General features: G+C 39.0%; 1 protein-coding gene across 11 annotated transcripts in view; it reads left to right on the forward strand.

Moving 5' to 3' along the window:
- The window catches only part of SEC24D (SEC24 homolog D, COPII coat complex component), a 143,022-nt gene that overhangs the window by 74,837 nt on the left and 45,071 nt on the right, over positions 1–23,114 (forward strand). For 6 of the 11 annotated variants that reach the window (XM_075037422.1, XM_075037414.1, XM_075037428.1 and 3 more), the window contains 6 exons: positions 9,549–9,732; positions 14,892–15,082; positions 17,054–17,180; positions 19,289–19,437; positions 21,534–21,803; positions 22,605–22,726. In XM_075037422.1, the coding sequence (XP_074893523.1) occupies positions 14,932–15,082; positions 17,054–17,180; positions 19,289–19,437; positions 21,534–21,803; positions 22,605–22,726 (819 nt within the window). In that variant the 5' untranslated portion in view covers positions 9,549–9,732; positions 14,892–14,931. Of the gene's footprint in view, positions 1–2,595; positions 2,614–9,548; positions 9,733–11,357; positions 11,553–14,891; positions 15,083–17,053; positions 17,181–18,870; positions 18,904–19,288; positions 19,438–21,533; positions 21,804–22,604; positions 22,727–23,114 lie in introns of those variants that run through there. The other 5 variants (XM_075037443.1, XM_075037435.1, XM_075037451.1 and 2 more) reach the window with 5 other exon arrangements.

Here is a 23,114-nt window from a genome sequence, read left to right on the forward strand (position 1 = left end):
TGAAGGAATTTGTTGAAAGCCTTTTGTAAATCCAAGATCAACCAGATCACCCTTATCCACGTGTTTTTTGATCCCCTCAAAGGACTGCCTTATGTTTGTGAGGCAGGACTTCCTTTTATGAAAACCTTTTTAACTCTTCCCAGATAAGTCATATTTATCCAGATGTCCACTCTTCTGTATTATAGTTTCCACCTATTTGTTTTGTATAGATATCGGGATGACAGGTTTGCTGTTTTCTGAATCTCTCTTGGAACACTTTTGTTAAAAAATGGCACTCCCTAATCTCAGGTAACAGTTTTAAGTAAGAGTCTGCTATTTCAGCCTTGAATTCCTTTAAAGCTCTGTGTGGTCTTGGTGACTACTTCTTAATTTTATTTGCCTCATCTACTGTCACTTGTCCATATATTCTCTTTTCTTATTGTAATAATCATTTATGATTCTGAACAGTTTTACTGCAAGTGGATTTATCTAAAATCTAATTTAAATCAAGTAGTTCTGTAGCTGAGTTCAGAAGTTATTCTACAAATGTGAGAAGAAATAAGACATATGTTCATCTTTCATTCAGCTATAAAAGAAAAGCTGTCATTTCACCTACGGTTTCCTAAAATAGTATCCTAAGTCTGTGGATTCTTTAAAAATGCAAACCTTTCCACCCAATCCTTAGTAATGAGGAAAAGAGAGAGGGAAAGGGGATATCATGATCTCTAATTTATGGGCAGCATGTTACTGCTGTAAATACCCAGATGGTCTGATTTCCTCCTTTTTATGCATTTCATTTTCTTTTCCTATCTGATTTTTTCCACATAAAATCAACATAAGCTAGTTCCTTAAAAATGCCTATTTTAACAGCTTTCTAGTAGATTCTAACTGTACCATCTGTAAACAATTTAATAAACTACCCAATTTATTGTAGGATGTGATTTTAGCCAAATGGGAGAATTAGCACGGGGAAAAAAAAGGAAAAAAATCGACAGTGCTTTTTTGTTTGTTTATTAATTACATGGAAAAACCCCACTTGTAAATACATAGCTAATTTAATGGAACAAAAGATAAAATCACAGCCATGCCACTTAGAAAACATGACACACAGTCTCTTCCAAATGAAGTGAAAATCACCTTTTCTAGTATATCCTTTAAAATTAGATTTTTTTTAAAGTGACTTCTGCAAGCTGGGTAATGTAAGGCAACATAGCATATGTTATTGTCCCCAGTCATTGCCTAATAACATTCCTTTCTTCATAGTAGTACAACTCAGTAGTTGCATAAGGTAAAAGCAAATTTTGAAGGCAAAGCTAAACATCATTTCCCCTGAACCTTACAGAAGTAGAAAAATACATTTCTGCTTAATTCCTACCCTTCATTTTTGTTCTCCTGGCTTTAGAAGCAAGAAGGAACGGAGCCACATGGAAAGGATTTAATTTTCAAAAAAGGTATAAAATGACAGATAAAGTGAATGAAATATATTGATGGAAGGTTCAAATGCATGGCTCCAGCTACCATTCATTAAAGCTGATTCCTCTTCATTTTTTCCCATCAAATTTCTCTTGTCCTACAAGAGAAATTAATAGAATCCAGATGTTTTGACTGCATGAGGAATTTTGCAGTGCACTGCCAGCTAAAGAGGGTTTGCTGACTGGAAGTACTGGCATAGAGTGGTAAAGGTACTAAAAACCAGTAATACCAAGTTCTTAGTGAAGAGAAAAGAAATTAACAATACAAGTCATAGATAATTATTAGCTACCTCTAAGGCCAGATGGGAAAGCTCTGCCCACACTTGTAAGAGGCATGAGCAGTTCCTCACCAGTAAAGGTAAAGGCTTCAAATTTTAATCTCTAATGTGGATTATTAGGCTAGGTACAGTGTGATGGGTTGGAATTTTAGAACTAGTCCTGCTTCTCCCCCCCGCCCCCAACTTCAAGACTGGCAAATGAAGTGTAGTGGAAGAAGCAGAGAAATGTACTGAATCTGACTCTGGTGTGAGAAACCACTTTCTCAGAAGCATAAAAAAATCGGATCATGTTTTAGAACCTGAGATAATTCTTTCTCTAAGTGGAATACAAAGGGTTGCACTGACATGTTCTGAGAAACTATAAGTCTGCAATCTGCCAACTGTAAGGGGTAATGCAGGACAGCGCTCAACCAAGCTACTTTTGAAGGGGGAAAGTAATTTGCTGCTATTGTCTACTGGAAACAAATCACCTCACCTCCATGCCAGCTCAGCTAAGGTTAACAAAGTTTTACACACTGAGGAAGAGTCAAACTTTTGCCTGTTTATCTTGCCCCTACCTCTTTGTCTGCTGTTGTGTTCTTAGTAGGGTGAGTAATAGTAACTCTAGCCACACAAGTTTATTAATGCAGGTAGCTCATGCCAAGGAATAAGAACTCTGTTCTTCTTAACGGTAGACTTGGCAACTGTCACAATCATGTCTTTTGTTACTAAGTTAGAGTATGTATCTGTGAGTCCTGAGCTGATTGCATATGCAGTTAATAACAGGCATTGTTATTTGACAGGTGTGTTAGTTAGATCACACTCCCAGCATTTATATATGGTTCACTAAGAAGATAATTGAAGTCGGCTGAAAATGGGAAGTTTGCCACGCCACTACCAGGAAGGTATTTCTCAGTGCTTATGTTAGTGGGTGTCATCCTAGATGCTTGTAATGGCTTTATCATTATGGTTTTAGGATCTATTGTGGAAAAAAAAGAATAGGTGAAAGAAGCCACTTTCCTCCAAAACACAGAAACAAAGTTGATATCCTCTAGTGTTACTGATTGATAACATGATAAATAGAAATTCATGCAGAGAGAGTTCCCCTGTAACTCTACAATTCACCATGTCAGGATGTAGATTAATGAAGATCTGCTCTCTAAGCGTATGCGTAGGTGGCAACATATCACAGGCCCTCTGTAGCCGAAGACCTGTCACCTTAAATACAGTGAGTAAAAATGTATGGATAAGTCGAGTAAAGAGCCAAGAGTTTGGAGAAGAGAACTCCAATGTTTCTTTGGTGTTTGTCCTACCTGTTCTTACCACAGCCAGTCCCAGATATTCAGGAAATACCTTCCTGAACTACTGGCTGAAAAGAAGACGACTTTTTTTTCTTTCTGGACTCCCAAAGTCTTTTGAGATTCCAGGTGTGCATGCATGGGCCCATGTCCCAGCTGCACATTACAACAGGAGCTTCCTTTCTTTCTCCCACTCCTTTGTATGGGCCAGGCAATTTGGAAGTACAGGTGATGTGAAAGCACACAAAGGGTCTTGGGAAAGGGGCCACTAAGATACATGAAAAGACAAGGATTTCGGAATGTGTCCAAGAATCAATATGCAAAATAGCTACAAAGGCTCCCCAAGATTTTGTTGTGATGAACAAGTAAAACACATTCACTGCAAGATTTGTGAACTTGGGAAAAATGTTTGTGTCACTGGGATAACTACCTGCTTCTTGTTAATCTTGAAGTAAGGGTTTGGGCTAGAATTCATGTTTCTGGGTGTCATTCCACTGCTGTTTTTACTTATCACTATGTTTTAGTAAGCAAGAACTAATTTTCTCTTGGGACTTGGGGAGACTCTTAGGTGTCTATCTCCATTTCATTTTGATTTCCAGGAGATGGGATGACTACATTTTTTTGCTTCAGTAGTTGGGAAAATACTCATAAAAGATTCTAAAGTAAAAAGAAAACTATTTGTGTGGTATTTTCTTTCTGGTTTTGGCAGGGAAATGTTGCATCACATTTTTCTTAATAGAGCCTACAGGAATCAAAACTTATCTTCTGTGCAAAAGCTTTTAAGTCTTGAATGTCTTCCTACATGAATGTAAGTAGGTGTTCTATGTTCCTCACCTCTGCCATAATGCTTCACCCTGCTCTTTGAATTGTCATTTAAAGGTGGCAGTTAAGTAACACAACACCTTTTATCTACCTGTTCATCTTAGACAGTCAGCTTTTATGATCTCCCCTCTTCCTACTGAAAGAACCCAGTGCAAACATTTCATGCCTACTTACTGGGCTAAACAAATACACCATGATAAACTCTCTTCTGATGTACGACAATGAAATTCATCAAGAAGAACCATATCATATTCAGTTAGAAAGTATGTATTTTAATAACAGCTGAGCTATGAATTAGGCCCAAATAGTCTACTAAATTTTGAAATGATGGTTTAATGTGGAACTGAAGAAATACTGAAGATTTAAAATTAGTCTGACGAATATTCACCTGCATCAAATTTCATCTTTCAAATTTTGTTTCCTGTTCGCAGGCATAAAAGTGATTAACTCCCTTTGACTTGTTGCTTTTAAAGAGCTCAATGACTGATTACACGCATGGCCACAGTCCAGCATAAAAATAAACTATTCTTGCATTGCAGTTTAAAGCAGGTATTGTTTGTCACTTGGAAGGCTCATAAGATTGAATTTTTCAGTACTCAAAATAAGAATGGGAGAAGCAGAGGAACAATTGAGTTATAATACAGTGTGAGTCTCAGGAAGCTTGGGTTCTGTTTTTACACTTGCAAATTCACATTTAATTTTTGGTCTGGGCCTGTAAAATAGGGAAAATAGCCGCTACACAGTGTAGCCTTGAGAAATCTGCTTGAACTTCTGAAAATCTCTATTTGTAGTTTGATAGTTTGAATTGTCCTGTAGTACCCTGTTTTTCCATCTTTCCTCTGTACTACAAAATAAGCTGTAAGATTTGTAAAGCAGTTTCTAAAACTCGCTTTACAAATACAGTGAAGTATTTTGTGTAGTTTCTGCCCCAGCGAGTCTGATGTTGGTGGTTTCAACTACAGCATCTAGCAAAAGGACAGTGCATAAAAAGTTGCTATGGCATCAAGTTGTGTCTGCGTAAGGCTAACAGCATTGCTCGCTCTTTGCATCTGGATGGTTCTGTTTAGATTTTTACCAGAGAAAAGGTAGCTACAAAGATGATACAACAAGGACCTCCCTGCATAAAATATTATCCTCCCCATGCAAATAACTGCAACAGATTAAAAAGCAATCCAGATATCTTCATTCCTGGGTATAGGAACAAGAATTCCAACTCTCCGCTTTGATAACTAATTCCTTTCCAAATGGAGCAGATTATATTAGAAAAGTCTGCCCTCCAAAAACACCTTGAAGTTTAACCCCTGCTGATCCTACATCCTTGCCTGTTGCGCTGCATCTTCTTGCCAGGAACCAGTTTCCAGACTTCTCAGCTCCTTCTGACTTTGGTACAGGCTTCTGCTCTTGGTGGTAATCTACTTTTTAGCTGGTGTTGGCATGGATCTACCAGATATCCAGACAACTGCCAATGTCAGCAAGTCCTGAATAAGTTTTTTTTGTGCCTCCACAGAGCAAATCTAGTATGTGTGCTGTGACACCAAGCATGATGCAGCATTTTGCTTCTGTCCTTCGTTATTTTCATGCCAGCTGCACCTCCTATCCCTTTGTTGCATCTATGATATAATGTGATGGATTTTTAAAAAATTCAATTCTGATTTTCTTTGATTTAATTCTGACGTTTATGTTTGTTGATGATGGGGAAGGCATCAGTTAGTTTATACTAAAGGTATCCAAATAGCACAAACCCAGTATTTTGAAAAATACTCTTGTAATCAATACTGATATTTTTAAAGATGACAGAGATGCTTTACTAGTATGTAGTACCTCTATTATTTTTCCATGCTCAGGTAGATTTTTTACTTCCGCATTAATGGTGGTGTAAAGCAGAAGCACAGTGAACGTGAGTGCGAATAAACATGAAAGTATTTGCATCTTAAGTAATTTCAGAGTGATTTTGAAGAGCTGTTTTTCTTATGCAACAGATTCATTCAACAGTTATGAGTATTCGTCAGTCCTGACGAATAGAAACCAACTTACCCTGCTTGTGATAGCAACTGATCAGAGAAAGGAAATAATGAGTTGCCACAGACAATCAAGAATGTGGAACGAATACGACTTACTAACAGTAGGACTATGCTCACAGTGTGTTGAAAGATCAGTAGCACTGGCTGAAATACAACTGCCTTACTAACTGGACAAATGGAAAAAACACACTGTAAATTCATCCCATGACTTCCAATGAGAAAACTGAGTAAATCAATTAAATAGCTAGTTTGCTATGAAGAGTTAACTCAAACAGTTACTTTTTTTTTTTTAATGATAGTAAGCTTATTTGAGTACTCTTCTATAGCAAGACTCCACTAACACATCAGAAATTTTATACACAAGCAGGAAATGTAAAACAAAAGCCCATGAAAGTAAAGCTACTTCAGATGCTTTTGAATGTAAAAGTGAAATATATCTAAGTTTGAGAAATTCCATACATTCAGCAAGCAAACACGGAAAAGATCATATAACTTTCTGCTGCCCTTTCTCAGACTGATGGCTTTATTTTTTTTCACAGTGCTTTATATATCATACATTATTCATCAGATATAATAAGTTTTTATCTTTGTTTTTATGTTACAGTTTGTTATGTAGCAATTACAGGAGGGTAATCAAGTTTTCAGTTTTTTTCTTTAAGAACTGGTAGTGAAATCTTCCACTCTCATGCATCTTAGACAGTACTAAATTAATTTAAAAAGATAATTGAAATTCCCCAACTGAAACATCACAGCAGTTTTCTCAGAACACCATATCTATCTCCTGTAAATGTTCCAGACTGAGTTGCCAGAATGTTGATTTCATTAGAAAACCAAAATAGCAACAATTGGTGAGAGTAATCAGAGGAGCCTCATGGTTTGCAGATATTGAAAACCCCAGTCTCTCCTAGGCAAGTAATAGCATTAAATGCTCTTTCACTTCCATATAATTTTTCTTCCCTAAATACAATTTTTTGCTTTGCAAATGTGCCAGTAAACTTTACCAACACTCTCCAAGGTAGGCAATGAACACCCTCTGTGGTGGTTGATTTTTGTCCTCTATTTGCGGGAGTTAGGGACCATGAAGACAAGAGGGTCTATCATTGTGGACTTAGCAGTGATGTTTGAAAGGGCTGAGGTAGGGAAGGAGTGACATGCTCCCAGTCCTTCCTCTCCTCTTCAGGGTATAACAAAATGCAGCCATTTCTAGGGTGGAACAATGCAGATGTTCAAAAGCTACCAGCAACTGTACAGTGCAACAAAATTGCCCAGTTCACAGCAGGGAATAGAGAGTAATATTCAGTCTAAATGAACTTGCAGATTAATTCAGACAGACAAAATATAAGTTTATGAATTGGATTTACACTCCTTCTCATCTGAAAATATTTTGGAAACTTTAATGAGCGCAAGGCGTCAGGGCCTCTTTGTGTATGGTATGCTGAAAGCAGCCTGAAAGGTTTAACAGCCTTTACCATCACTGTGGCCTGGGAGGTCAGTACTTTGGAGGAGGGAAAAGGGAGAATCACTCGCATGATCCGTGTGCTCAGCAATCCCTAATTGCGTCCCAGTGGCCCCTCTGACTGGCCAGGCCCAACTTTGGTTCAGGGTACTCTGACTCACTACCTGCTCAATTAGTGTCTGATCTTGAAAAAAAAACCCAAACCAAAAAAAACCCAACCAAAAATCCAGGTAAGGAAATAATTCTTCCTTTATTGTGGCCCCATGCCTGAGCTGAAACAGGACTGGGTGATAGTGGATAGTCACTGTAGGAAGTATCTGTTAACACCAGTTACTTAAGAGAAAATATATACAGCAGTGAATGCATGCCCAGGATTTTAACATTACCATATTATTTTCTCTGAATAACAGCAGCTACATCAGTCCAATATTCTGAAAACCCTTTACTGTCTGTGTTTTCATTTTATATAGGGCAGTGTTTAAAGCGTGTACTCCAATATATTTTCTAATTGCCATTGACATTGCTTAATCGAAATATCAGTATTCACTTCCGTTGTACCCTTATTTATGTTTCTATTGTGCTTAGTTTTTTCTATTAGAAATGTAACTGAGTCACAAAACTGATGTATTTCTTCTTACAGTAGTATTCTGTTTGCTGAAATATTACATCTTTCCTTTTTCTTCATGTAGCATTTTTAATCTGACCTCAGTCACACTGCTTTTTTTTTAGAAAAACATAATCCCTTCAAAATTTGATTGCTTCTTTTTTACCAGTCTTTGCTTTTATTTTAAACAAATACAACTTTTGTAAATATTAATTTCCATTTTGCTTGTAAAATGCTTTACACTAAACTGTAAACTGTTTTCCATAGCTCTTTACACAGTAGACAAAACACAAAAGAAGATTTTAGTGATTATATGTAAGCAAGACAGGAAAAGAAAGTAATCTCTTTATGTAAACAGCTTTTAGGACCCTTGTGATGTGCAAAAGCAAACCTGTTGCTTTGTCTGCAGGACATACAAATGAAATTAAAATGAGAAAGTTTCAACAAAAGAAGCACCTTTTAAAATGTAGCATCTTTGGGGGTTTATGAACTATTCCTTGAGATGAAATATTCTTTTCTTTAAAGAACATACCCGATATTGCCCACATCTTCCCCTAGAGCATGGTTTAGAATATATTTTGATTTAAAAAAAAAAAAAAAATATAGCACTGAACTGCAGACACTTGTCACAGCCATGTGTTAACACCATCCATCTTAACTGCTACGAAAGCTGTACTATAGCTATCATTGTGAGAAATACAGGCCCGTAGCTCAAATGCATCACAGTGTTGTTCTGATTCTTCCTGGCAGCTTGTCCTAAGGCTGTATTTTAAGGACAACCTGTAAATGAAAAGTTTAGGTTAGAGTTTAGGTTTCCTGGAATCACACATTGTCTTAATGCATGCAGTGTGCTATGAGGTAGAGACATTGAGTTCTGCAGTTTGTCCATGAGAGGCTTTTATAGACCTCTAGTAGTAACTTCAGGGAACAGATCAATCCCAAATGATGATGATGAGGATGATGATGATAATAATAATAATTTAAAAAAAAAAAAAGTTGGTCTCTGAAAGATTTGAGTTAGCCTTCTAAAGAGCCTGTATTGGTTCTTATCCAATAATCTCCCAAGCTGATGGATGACTATGTGTGTTCTTTGTTTCAGAACTAATAGAAAAAATTGTAGTGAGAACTTCAAAAAGTGAGATTTTAGCGGCAGGGGATTTGCTATTTTTTAATATAGATGAAAAAAGCATGTAGATTTAGACAAATTCTTCTGTTTACTTCACCAGTACTAACTCCAAATTATGTCTGAAATATATGAAATGACATTAAGTTTTCAGCAGCATTGCATAGGTACAACTTCAGGATAAACTGATTTTTAAGAAAGGTAATTTAACCTACAAGATCTTCATTATTGATGATGATAGAGAAGAAACTAGTCTGATTCTCAGATTTTAAGATACAGTTTAATTAAAATGATTTAATTAAAATTAAGTGACAACAGCTTAGCAATCCTGCAATCTCATTGTTATGAAATTACTTTCCAGACCAGGAATGCACCTAAATCTTTAATGACATTTCCACATTTCTGAAATTGAAAACCTTAAATTACTTTTAATGTTATAGGTGGAAACTGTAGAGAAATACTACTTGTAGCTTCAAAACATTCGGACAATGACATGCTGGGTGCCTTTTGTCTCAGTGTTCCAGGCTAAAGGACAATGGAAGCGAAGCTGCATCCTCGAGGAAAGGTGCCTTGATCCACTTCCCTGGGCAGGCCTCAAAAAGGGGAAGAACTGACAACGCTATAGCTTCTCCTTGCTATCTTTTGCTGATCTCATCTTTCAGTTTCACTGGAGCTGATTTCAGGGAGGAGAAATCTGATAGTAAGTATTCAGTAGCCAAGTAAGTGCACGGTTCTTCAGTGCTGAATTATCCACAGCTGCTTACTGTTAATAGCTATGAGCTAGACACAACAGGACTGGTGGGACAGTGACCCGCCTGTCTCCACAACAAAACAGGGAATGTCCAAACTTAAAGCCGTTATTTTCCCCAGTGGCATGGTATTTCAAAATAATTTTGTGTAACTGAAGGTAATTGTATGTGTCCATAAAACCAGCAAAAGAGATAGGGACAACTGGTGAAACTACAGGACAGCAATGATGAAAGGCATTGTTTTGCGTCCTGCTTATGAAAGAGTCACTGATACTCTGCAGCCAAAACCACATCCACTTTAACTGATGCTTGACACCTCGTGGACAAAATTTTCCATTCTGATTAGACAGTCGTGAGAGATTTGAAAGGTTTTAGATTTTCTCTGACATATCCAAGAGTATAAGCTCTGATAACCTGTAGAAAGCCAGCTTATATTATTCAGTCGTGAATCCAGCTCTGGATAGCAAAAATGTGGGCAGGTCAAGACCTGTTCTTGCCCACTTTGTGTTGCTTGCTGAGGCTTCTTGTGAGTCTTTCTTGTAAAGGATGCCCCTGTGTACCTTCATTTTGACATCTGTTTCAAAGGCACTGGGGTTTTTTTCAGAATTATTTTGTATAGTAATGAATGTTTTTGACAATCTTATCTGAGATAGCCATTACTGAGATTTAGCACCATGTAAAACTTCACTACTTTCAAAAGCTTTATTAAGGTTGTAGAACAAACACTCCAAGGACAAGAAAGCCTATGAAGCCTGAATTCCAGGTGCATATGAGTTGTGAAGCTGTCTTTGAGTGATGACTGTTTTCTGGTTGCTAATCCTCTGCTACTTTCCTTGTTTTCTTTTACTTTAACACCACAATGAATGTCTGTTTTTTGACTGGAAGGAACAGTCACTTTACCAATACATCTTTCTCCTGTTACTCCCATGTTTCTGCTTTGCTAATTAGAATAACATTGAGTCTATCCTGTAACTGAGGTAGTATTTTAAATGTACTTGAATAGTAACTAAAACTAAAGCATGCAAACAGGTGAAGTACCTGTATTGCATTTCGCTCTAGATATTCAGGTGGCATAATTTTACATATATATATAGATAGCCACAGATAAAAATGTGGTTTTAAAGCACATATGAGAAAAAGTGTCGTATTTTTAGGACATTTCTATGTTTAAAGAGGAGTTTCACCCTCATGTAGAAGGAAAAAGGAATTGATGGTAACAGTGCTAAGCTGCAGGTACTGCGTGTATCGGTTTCTAGCGGATCTAATCAAGCCGCTCCGTGTCTCTCCCTCTGGGACGCCACTTCAGCCCTGCCGTTCCTGCTGCCAGCTTTTTTCCGAGCCCTTTGCCGTTTCTGAACACCCTTCACCGGCGCGGTCAGCGCTCCCGGCCGCCGCGGCGGGCAGGCAGGCAGGCAGGGACAACGTGCCTCTTCCCCGTCGCGTTAGGTCGCAATGGTGGCGGCTCCACGGCGCTGGCTTTCGTGCGAGGCCGTGGGCCCCGGGCACCTCTCCTCACGCTCCCCCTCCCCGCCCCGGGGCGGCCATTGGGGGACACGGCCTGGCTGCCGGCAGTGCGCACGCGCCGCCGGCGGGGGAAGAGGCGGTGGCGCGCGGGCAGGCTCAGACGTGGCAGTTGGGTGAGTTGAGTGTCCCCGAGCGGCGGCGCGCGCGGGCAGGCGGGGGGCTGCGCGCGGCCCCCAGGTAACGGTCCTAACGGCCTCCCCGGGCGCTCGGTCCGTCTCCACAGCCGGCGGGGCAGCGCCCGGGCGAGGTGTGTGTGTGTGTGTGGGGAGGCGGGGGGGTCGCGGCTGTGCCCCGCGGGACGTGGGACCGCCGTCAGAGGCAGCCCGAAGGGCGGTGGGAGAGGGCAGGGGCTCTGGGCGCCCGGGAGCTGGGGGAGCTGCACCCTACCTGCGCGGAGCCCACGCGAGCGGTACGCTGCCCCTCAGCGCCGGCACGGGGGGGCCGGGCACAGGTACCGCCGGCGTGCCGCGTTCCTCCTACCGCGGGCAGGCAGCCGTGTCCTGCGGGGAGCGGGGTGGTAGCACCGACCGAGTGGTGAGACCTGTTGGGGTGCTACAGCAACTTAAAAGTCTTAGTTAATGGGGACAGAAGTGTTAACTGTTTGCGGGTTTCGCAGTGAATTGGAGTAAACCCAAGCTTATTCTCTCATAGCTTATTCCAAAATGTGGTATCAGAAAAAAAAAAAAATAGAAAATGTAATGTGCGTAGCTATATTCCATTCTGTGTATGTGTGTGTAGATACATGCACACACCCCAAAGATGATTTGCCAGTTGAGATTGCAGCATGCCTTGGGGAGGGACAGCACCTCTTCCTAAATGATGTTACCAAGCACAGTGTCTCTGAAGAAATGTAAAGTTAATAGTTCTCCTTCGGTTAGCCAAAAACATGATCCACTGTTTTTGATTCTGTTGTCCTAGTTCTACATGCACAAAGTAGAGTTTTACATCTTCACAGAGAGGTCAGTGCAGTAGAGCATTGCATACGTACAGCAATCCTCTGAAAAAAAAGATGACAGCCTATTCTGTAATAGCGGTAAATTAAGTCGTGGGTAAGTGCTTGTGTTAGTGCTGTTCCTCAGGCTATGGGGTGTAAAGTAAAGTAGTGTTCATAGAGACAGGGAGAAAGTTTTCATGTCCTCCTGTGTAGTGACACTTGTAGTAAACAAAGCCAGGGAAAGACCTGGGCTTAGCAGATCCTCTGATCTTTCTCATGCAATTTCCAGAGTGAATCTGTATGGCTCTTGTTAGAATCTGATCACTAAAACCTTAGGTGATCAGTTTCTATTGATATTTCGGGTGTTGCCTCCAAAGTATTTTCATCCTATGTTGATATATGTACATATCTTGAGAAGTGATTAAATATGCTCAACATTGAATAGAATCTGGAACTGTGTTTGATAAAGATACATTATTTTGCTTGTGGTTTGAGTTCCTGTCTCTCTTCAGCACAACCTCTGTGTGTTTATACTGTCTATGGGAAGTTTGACGTGGCAAGATTTTTTTTTGTGTGCGTGTGTGAGTGAGGAAGTTATTTCCCCTGGATGCTGTCGCAGCTAAAGGTGTTGACTGTTGCAGCTGCATCAAAGTGAAAATCCCTTCCTTTATATAGATACAAAATTATATATATGTTTGTGCCAGTGTGTAGGTAATTTAGTGCTGATCTACTGTCTTTTGGAGCAGCTAAAGCTCATACTGCCACGTCTTTTCTGATGAGGGCGGGGGAGGGAAGAAAGTGTGGCTGGCAGCATGAAGCCTCTCTGTTTAAACATTCTTTTTCTTCTCCCCATGTTCACCTTGTTAGCTAAGAAATAGGTAATCTTAGGGAGTTGTCTTCTATCTAAAGCAGTTTAATACTGCAACTGAGAAATCTTATGCTACATTAAGGAGTGTGGTTTAGAGGATTGCACGGGCTATGTGTGAGGAGGACTAGGCCCTGTATCCAGCTCAAAGTGGTTTCTTCTCTGACGTGGAAGATTAGTAAAACTGTTGCAGATTTTTTTTTTTTTTCCAGAAATGTATGTTTAATATGAGAAGCCTAAAGATGGGTTTTCTCATAGGGATAGCTTTTCTCTACTGGCATGTGCCAGTGCAGCATGAATTTGTCTGTTGTGTTCTTAGAGCTGCATGCAATTTTGAGGTGCCAATCTGCGTGCTTCTGGAGCACAATTCCTGATTTACTTACATCCAGTTTGCATACTCAGAGATGACTCCATGGCTCAAGCCTAAGAATGCGAAATATAGATGGTTGGGAAACCTATTTCAAAGGAACATTTAACATTTAAAATGCTAGTTTATATGATGTATCTTTAGTTCTTTGGGGATGCCTGACCTGTGTACTTGGGACTACAGAAGTAGTAAGTGCTCATTCAGGGTTTGGATCCTCAACATTTCTTGAAACAGTTTTAATTTGGGCATCAAGAAACTTAGTGGAATTCTGGTTTTGTTAAATTCAATAGGAAGTCAAAATAAAAAATTCTGTCTTACATGGAAAAGAGAAAGCTAGCTGTCAAGGCTGCAAAGTGTACTTTTCAAATAACTTTTCAAATTCCTTGGTGGAAGGGGCACTGTATCTGAAAACTAGTCTTATGAAATACAGTCATCTGGTTTAGTAATGCAGAATTCTTCAGATTTTCTAGTTCTAAACATGATTGCAATTATCAGGATATGCTTTCCTGAAAGTTTCCCAAAACTTTATTTTATCCTGATTGCTTGTAATCAAATTCGGTTTGGGTTTGGTTTTTTTTTTTTTCTTTCCATAACAACAACAGAGTCAAGATGTGAAAGCTTAGGGAGAAGATGCCTGGTAATAGCAAGGACAACATATGGTACTGTTGAGGCCATACTGCCCTCAGAGAACAGCTTCTCATTTGTGGAATACCTTGTGCTTAATTTTGTCACGCTATGGAGTCCTGTTGTAAAAAGGCTGCTCAGGCCTGGGCCAGTAACGCAGAAGTTGGCTGGAAATAGGATCTCTCTCTATCCTGAACTTTATTCTCTCTTTCACCAGCGTCAAAAGCAAGGAATCTTCCTTCACTTGCTTGGAATGGATTTAATGCAGAAGGTTTGATGAAAAGCTGGTGGCATACTCCATACTTCCTCTAAAAAAAGGTGTGCTAGGACAGGAGAAGGGTTTGCTAGAGGAGTTTCATACTCTGGTCACTCTGCCTTTCCTTATTTTTTTCAGTGTGTGCATTGGGGGGATATCTGGTATTTGGGGAATGGGACTCACAGTGTATTTTTCAGGTGTAGTAGAAGTCTAGATTTTCCCAGTAAAGAGAACAGTTTGAGACTGTCCTTTGAGTTTTTTTCTACCTGCATATCCATTACTTACCGTTTTTCTCTCCATGGGCCTGGGAGAGGTGAATCCTGTTCAGATAAATTCAGTGATTTGTTTAAATTCATGCAGTACGTGGTAGTGCTGAGGAAACCAAGTAAGCAAGCAAGCAAACCCACTCTTTTCCCCTGACTTCCAGGTCCTTTTTTGCCCTCAAATGTATCTTTTGTCTTTTTTGGGAACACAGTTCACAGCCTTTTAAAAGGCACAAAGAGTGAAGAGTAGTAGCAGGTGTCACTTTCTCTTTTGCAGATTAAGAGGACCCAATACTTGGAATGAGAATATTGCCATCATGAGTCAACAAGGTTATGTTGCAGCACCTCCATATTCCCAATCCCAGCCAGGAATAGGAGGTTTTTCTGCAGGTTTTGGACCACCTAATTCTTCACTTCATTATGGGCATTATGGGGACCCTAACTCCTCATACTCAGCACCTCAACCAGGTACGAATTTGGCTTGAAATGTGTTTTCAGGGTCTACTTCTCTGTGAAGGTATTTTGCATCACTTTTTCTTACTTGTGTCAGCACAAAATGCTCAGTTTTACACTGCTACTGCAACAGCATCCTGCACTAACTTTGTCTGTGCTATTGTTGATGCTCAGATGTTGATGTAAGATGCATGGTAGTGGGTATCTGACCTTCGTGTGTGAATTCCATTGTCCAGGACGCAATAAGCACCAGTGCTTAATGCTGTATTATGAGTAATACCTAATACAGACACATACAAAAGGGGTGATTTCTGTGAATAGAGAAGTGTTTCTCAACTCATATGTGTCAATAGCAAGCAAGATGTCAGAAACGGGTTGTAGTCTTCACAATAGGACCTTTGTCCTGCTGAATTCTTGAGCACAAACTTGCCTATGAGTATGAGTGGGTGTTCTCCTACTTAAGCTTGCTGATGTATTTGGATGATGCATGGTAAGTAGAGCCTGTCTACTTTCTAACCACTCAGGAGACAATTACCTTCTTTGAGGAAGGGCACCTTGGCCACAAGCAAATTACAAGCAAAGGGGGTATTTGCTTTATTTCTACCAGCATAATCATGCTACAGATAATGTCATTGACATCCAACAGATAAGCATGGCTGTCTTTGTCTCTCCTTTGCTTTTCATTAATTTTAATTTACTGATACATGGCTTCAGATCTTTCAAGAAGTATAATATATGAGTATATGGTAGCTGAAGCTTAAAAAAAATAATTTGAAAGCATGGAATTTAAGCCCATTTTGCTGTGTGTAAGTCATGCTGGTCTAATTTCAGTAAAGTCAAAGTAGGCATGCTACACTAGTGAACTGGGGCTGTGGAAAATAGCCAAAGAGTAAGGTTTCCTCTTCCCTCTGCTAGTCTACTAATAAACATAGCCAAGATAGGGAGGCAGGAAGAGGGACCATCTCAATATTTTGTCTGATGTCACAGGGGGAAATTAGTTAAAATAGTAAAGATGTCTGAAGTATTCTCTAAGGCATCTAAAAAAAATCTGTTAAAATTTTTAATAACATTCAGATTATGATAAGTTACATTAAATTTAGTATTTGAGATGGTGGAGTAAGGTAATGACAGAACTAAGTATCCAAGCATACTGAGGGTTTTTTAAATGTTCTGTGGTGTCCTTGATTTTTGTGTTATCGTGAGAACAGAAAAAAGATGTTTTACCCAATTTCTCTAAAACTGCTTCTTAAAGACAGCAGGAGTTGTGTTACCTTAATCCAATGCTGAATATAGTCAGAAGATAGAACTACTTCTGGTAATTGGCTTTAGAATACTTGGGGAAAAATATCAGTTTTGGTACCAAACAAATTTTTGATGTTAGAGTAATTTAAAGGAAAATAAGTCAAGAAATACAGGTTGGAAAGCTGTTTATTCAGCACTGCTGTTTACATAAGTTGTAGTCCCTTTATAGTCACCATTCTAGATCTGAATTAAGAACCATTTTTAGCATAGGTTTACAGGTTCTACATATGGAGGCCTTTTTTTTTTTAAGGTTGTTCCAAGTGTTCTTTCTGACCATGGTCTCTGAAATCAAAGGGACCTCTTGCTTCTACCTGTAAAGATAACTGGGTGACGGGGAATTACCAGTATCCCAAATTGAATTGCAGGGTCTGTTTGTTTATTCTTGTTTTCTTACTGTCCCTTTTGGGTGGAAAGTTACCAACTACGATTTGCTTCCTTTTTACTATCTGTTCTTTTTCATATCTGCTTCTATAGTTGACAAGAAATCTGTCCTTTCTTGTGGAATCACAGAATGGCTGAGGTTGAAAGGGACTTATGGAGGTCATCTGGTCCAACCCACCTGCTCAAGTAGGGCCACCTAGAGCCCATATTCTTACTGGTAGAGCAGGGCTGTACGCTTGCATTTTTTGGCGATCTTGTGCTTTCTTACAGGGTTCTTACATAAAAGTACTTCTTCTTTTGCAGGTGTGTCAAAATCGTCTGTGCCTTTTGGATCTTCGGTTCCTGTTGGGCCTCCACCACCTGGTACACATCAATTCAGCCAGACCAACTTCCAGAATGGGCCCAGTACACCAGGGCAACAGCCACATAGGTGACTTTCAAAAATTAATACATGAGATCTAAGCTATTTGACCTCTGTTACCTCTCTTCAGCTGCTTCGCTGACATTTAAGTATGGCATCCCTTTAATCTTCAGCAGTTCTGACTTATTCGAATTCTGAACTGGATCTTCTGGTTTGGTTCCCTGTGATGTTAAACTGCCAGATCCTACAGTATGATCTGTAATCTCATTAAGTTCCGTTTTACAGCCAGTCAGGTCTTTATCGTGCATTGTGTGGAGTTTTTTTTAGTTATGCTTTCTTTTTGATCTTAGACCCATCGCTTCAAAGCAGCAGTAAGGTGTTCTAAGTGCTGTTTGATATAGAAGTTGCATTATTATTTTTGTTTGCTTTCTGATGTCTTAATTCTCCTTTGTTGTGAGGTACCAAGAAGTTGTTATTTACAAATTAGTAGTTGCCAGTGAATTTTGACTAGAAGCTGGTGCATGTCTCTATATCTGTAGTTCTCCCCCTCATGCCCCCCGCCCCCCCCCGGCCTTGTTAGGATGTCTTTGCTTCATTGTTTTGGGATCACAGCCAAGTTTCCATAGGGTACTTTAAAGACATTTTATAATGCAGTTTTGTTATACCTTCTCAGATGGATGACTGCTACTTTTTTGCTTAGGTCTGAGATTGACTATGAAGAGTTTATTTGAAGTGCCGTTTCCAGAGCTCACAGGAAGAAGTGAAGGAGACAGGAGTGGGGAAGGGAGAAAATAGGGAAAGGTGGAAGTTGTAAAAAGAAATCTTGGAAAAATGATTGTATGAGGGGATAGCCAAGCTTTATTACACAATGGTTATATTGCAGGTAGTTATAAGTGGGTAAATATGCTTAGCTCTTTTATTTAATTCTGTCAAATGTTAATTATTTTGCTTACATCCCAGGAGTGGCAAAATTAGTTTGTGTACCTATAGCTATTTTAGTTTTAGTGATCTTGACACCATTTAACGACATTCTTGTTTTAGTTGGTTGAAGTCTTAATCTGCTGCTGTGCTTTTTAGTTATTGTATAGTTACTTGTGTTCAAATAAAGCCATGTGTGTATTTTATTAGGCATCAAAATAGGGAAGCCTGTTTGTTGGCTGTGTGTTATCACTGTGTAAAGGAGGACCCAGAGAGACTGGTGATCAGTTGTAAAAGACAGTGTACTAATGCATAGGGAGAAGTGGTATTTGTTCTGAAGATGAAAAAGCAAGGTGAATGGAGTTGAGTGGGCGTGACCAACCCAGAAAAATACTTGATTCTCTTTCCTAGCTTCCAGTCATTGCCCTGACAGCTGCACATCTACTGTTTTTCACCTTATCCTGGTTTATTCCCAAACTGCTGAGAGTTGCTATTCTAGGCCAGGAAATTTACACATCAAAATTTCAATGGAAGTGAATTCTACTTCACTTGAAATAGCTAGGCCCCTCCTCAGTTTTAGAAGTGGTCATAGGAAAATCAGTGTAGATCATCTCTGGGAGATAGCCTGCTATCTTATTTTTCCAGAGTGAAATAGTCTGGTAGGAAATATCTTTGTAAGCCACATGTGTGTTACTGCCTTCTTTTCTTTCATTATTTTTCTTGCATTCCTGTTTTTCCATATCTGATAATCATGAAGCAGTTTTTCCCAACCTGCGTCTTCTTTTTTCCTCTACTACAGGGAAGTTCTTAAGTTTCTCACTTCATTTTCTTCTCTTCACAGATTCTTCTAATCTTCTTCACCCATGCCCCATAGGTAATTTTCCTTTATAAGCATGGAAAGGGGATGGAGTGATGTGATAGGTTCAGAAGGTTGTGTTTCTTAATCTTCAAGCTTTCATATAGTTATTACTACTCTCTCCTTGCCATGGCATATTCGCTTTTCTTTGTTTCTAACAAGTATGCAAACAAATATGTACTGTCTTCTTTTTTTTTAAAAAAAACAAGTGTGCAATCTCTGTGTGCTTCTTGACTATTTTAATACAAGTATATATTTTCTGAGCAGAATGTGAGCAAACGATTAGGAGTTTCGCTGTCCTAATTAATTATTTCAGCACCACCCTTGAGAAGGTATGAGATCTTCTAGAATTATGATTGGTTGATTTAACTTTTTGCATAACTGCACTAATTTTTCCCTTCAGGTTTCAAGGCCCTCCACCTCCAAGCAATACAGGACCTTCCTATCCTCCCTACAGTCATCAGACACAACCAGCCTACCCAAATACTACATCCACTTCATCTACAACACAACTTGTTAACCAGCTCAACAGCATGCAGATAAATAGCTATGGTAATCAGTTTTATCTGATCTGATTGGCTTTTTCTCATTTAAAGCTATTAAGACTATGATAATTAGAAACTTACTCAACTTCTCTGTAAACAGAAAATGAAATCTTTGACCACTATAATTTGCTCAAGTTCGTAGAATTTTTTTTTTAAATCTCATCCTGTTCCTTAAATCGATTTTCTTAGGTTCATTCTGAATTGATGTTTGATGAACCTTCCGTAGAAGTCAGTTATCTTATCAGTCATTTCTCAGATTACGTGGTGATCCTGCCAGTAGCAGCCTAGGCATGAGCAATAATATGCAGACAGGGCTTCGTTTTTCTCAGCTTTTTAGAGTTTCTCTCTGTTTTGAAACTATTGTATTCTTTTTTTGTCCAAATCTTACAGTTTAGTTTTTCATCTAAATTTATTTGCACTTATTTTGAGGTTAAAACATCTCAAACTTAAGCCACGAGGTAAAGATGTGATCGTGTGATTCTTCCATGTAAATTACTTCCCACCTCTAATTTTCTGTTTGGTTATATCTGCTTTTCCAGAGTATTTCCTGGTGAAATTTAGCATTTCATTTAAAAGGAGTAAAATTCAATTAGCATCTTGGTTTTCTGAGGCCAGTGTGTTTAGGAGAATGATTTTTTTAAATGAGGATCACCTTGGTGGTTGATATCTTTGTAAGATATGTGTAAAGGTGAACTTTTCAGTTCAGGCTGCACTGATACTGTATCACTGTTCCTACCCTGGCTTTATGAGTTGCTGATTTGACTTGAATGAAACCTGCATAAATACCATGGGTCTGACCCTCTGTTTGTATAATTGCTTGTGAAAACTTACACCTTCTTCACCTTAGAAAAATTAATTTAGACTTGAGTTCAGCCTTGATGTACTGAACTGCAAGTGCATAATTAACTTAGGCCTTTTTATACAGGATGAAGCGTGGCCCAGCACCTCTAGAGCACTTCATATATAGCAACTCATATTATTTAGAGCAAAACATATTTTGTTGGCTTCCTGCCTTCACTATATTGCTTTCAGCAATAATTATGTAAAAAATAATGTTCTTGTTTGTATTACACGCTAGAAGGTTGACGTACCCTTCAGACCACTGAAGACATAGGTTCTTTACAACTCTGCCTTTGTGTTGGGTTTTGTTCTTCTGATTTTTCCTTAGCCGTAAGTCTAAGTTGGTGTAACTTGATGGAGTGCTGAAATTCACAGCTTGTAAAGCTACTGGAGTGATGTTTGTTTGTACCAGCTGAGAACCTGAGCTTGTGTTTTGCATGTGAAATTTTTTTTTTCAGTTAACGTCTGACAGAAGATGCATTTCAATATTTGTATATTAACATATTGGTCCTTTTGCTCCAAATGTAATTTTGGTTATTCTTTTAGCTTTCTTGAAAATTATTTTGCCATAGGTCTTTGAGGAGAAATTTGACTAAAAAAATGTAGGTTTTGTAAAGTAATAAGTATTTACAGATTGTAAGTCTCAACCCGCCCTCCCTATTTCCAGGGTCCTCTTAATTCTAACTGGAATCTGGATCTTATAAACAGCAAACTATTCCTCACCAGTGTGTACAAAATAATTCCCACATGTTTCATCTTTTAGCATCAAAACCAGAAGATGGTTGTAAACCGGATAAAATGAGTGGATTTATCTTCCATCAAACCTGTCATGGTGAAATGCAAATAGACTAGCAAAAACATGCCTCATAAGAGAAATTGATTATTAAGCAAAAAGAGTGTTGTTACACATTATGAAATTAAATATTATTTCAAAAGCGAATAGTGATTTATGTGTATTCCAATCAAGAATTGACAAAGGTTGACTTCCCTCTGTCTTTCCTCATCCACCCCAGCTGCCGGGTTTTATTGAAAATAGAGCCAGAAGAAATAAAACTGAATATCTGAATCAGTTCAGACTTAAACTATGAGGTCAGTTTATGCTGTTATGTGAACAGGCATTCAGAATCCCCATAATGCAGCATTGTCACTATGGGATACAATATTGCCTATATATTGTAAATGTATTGACCAAAAATAGAACACCTTCCACACAGAGTAAGTAGGTTTTCATTTTTGACTCAGCTGACAGAGTTTCTTGCTCAGGTCCTGCCATTACTCCGAGCACTCGCATGTCTTCTGGGCATCCGGCATCTTTTGAGCGTCCGCAGCTACCACCACCAACCCAGCAGCAAGTCGCTTTACCACCTGGGTCACAGCTTCCTCCACCAGCAAATAATGTTAATGGCCTTTGTGCTCAACCATCGTTGCCTCCTATGGCCAGACAAGATGGAATCGCTGGGCCTGTCCCCCCAAATCCTAACTTGCAGCAGCTTTCAGGACAACCTCCAGGGCCTGGATATCATCCTCAGCAAGGTAAGGAAGGATGTTTGTTATGTAATTGAAAACAAAACATGCATGGAGAATCACTGGTGGAACTGTGACCATTCAAAGTTGATATTCTGCTTACTTGGAAGAATGAAAATTTAATCCTTTTTTTGTGTAGAATGGAAAGATTTGCATTGTCAGTCAGTACATTCAAGGTAGACTGTGCTTTTGCTCAAAAGTTTAGCGCTCTGTTGAGACTGTAACAAGAAAAAGGAGATTAATTTGGATCAGGAACAGAAATATTTTGGTTAGTAATGAGTAGAGGCACAATGTACTATAGAAAGGAGTTTTTCTTATACTCTGTAAAGGTATAGGTTGTTCTCTGTCTTACAGTGCTGTCTATCGTAAGTGGCTTTCAAAAATGCTTTACTGTATCAATAAAAAGTTGTAACTCAATATAATTATTTCACCTGACATAGGTGAGTAAAACAGTTATTTTGACACCTAAAAAGCTAACTAGGCCTGTTTGCATTGACTGATGCTAGGGGAGAGGTTCTCACTAATGTAGTGGCCTGGTTTGAGTAGCTGTAGTAATCTCTACTAACCATCCTACTTGACATATACCTGAGAACTTTGGAGCCAAAGTTGTCACACCTAGTCTTATGCTTACCTTTTAAAACACAGACTGCATGAGCCAAAGTAATCCATGTCCTTTTACTTGCTGGAAACAGAAGGGAAGAAGAAGTTGCTTTTAGCTGAGCATGAATGAATTGTGTGGCAAAAGTTGATGTTAAAAATTGATAACGCAACTTAAATACTTTAAATGAATTGTCATTTGTAACTCTGCAGCAAGCTATGGTCCTCAGATGGCAGGATCTCAACTGTCTTATCCTGGTGCTTTTCCTGGGGGTCCGGCACAGCTCCCAGGTCCACAGCAGAAGAAGCTTGATCCTGACTCTATTCCAAGCCCAGTAAGTAATGTGGCACTAATTTTTTATAAAAGTAAATTTCTGCTGCATTTTAGTTAAAGGAATGGCAATACTAATATTGTATTTGTTTTAGTTGTTGGTTTTTTTGTAACATAAAATTGCACTTAGGTGGCTTGGTTCACAAGGTATGTTCCAATTTTTGCAGTTTCTTAATTACATGCAATTTTGTACTCTGTGCTGTCAGTTTTGGATAAATTAATGCGTAACCTTAGTTTTAGTACTGAAGAGGCTTTATAACCTTATCTAACATGGGACATACCCATGACTCCAAATACTTTAATAGGAATTCTCAACAGGAGTCTTGGTATGACAGTGAGCAGTACTGAAGGATTACTTGCATTCACTGCAGCTAATCACCTTTCCTTTTCAC

This window comes from Buteo buteo, chromosome 1 (genome assembly GCF_964188355.1).
Source record: "Buteo buteo chromosome 1, bButBut1.hap1.1, whole genome shotgun sequence".
NCBI lineage: Eukaryota > Metazoa > Chordata > Aves > Accipitriformes > Accipitridae > Buteo > Buteo buteo.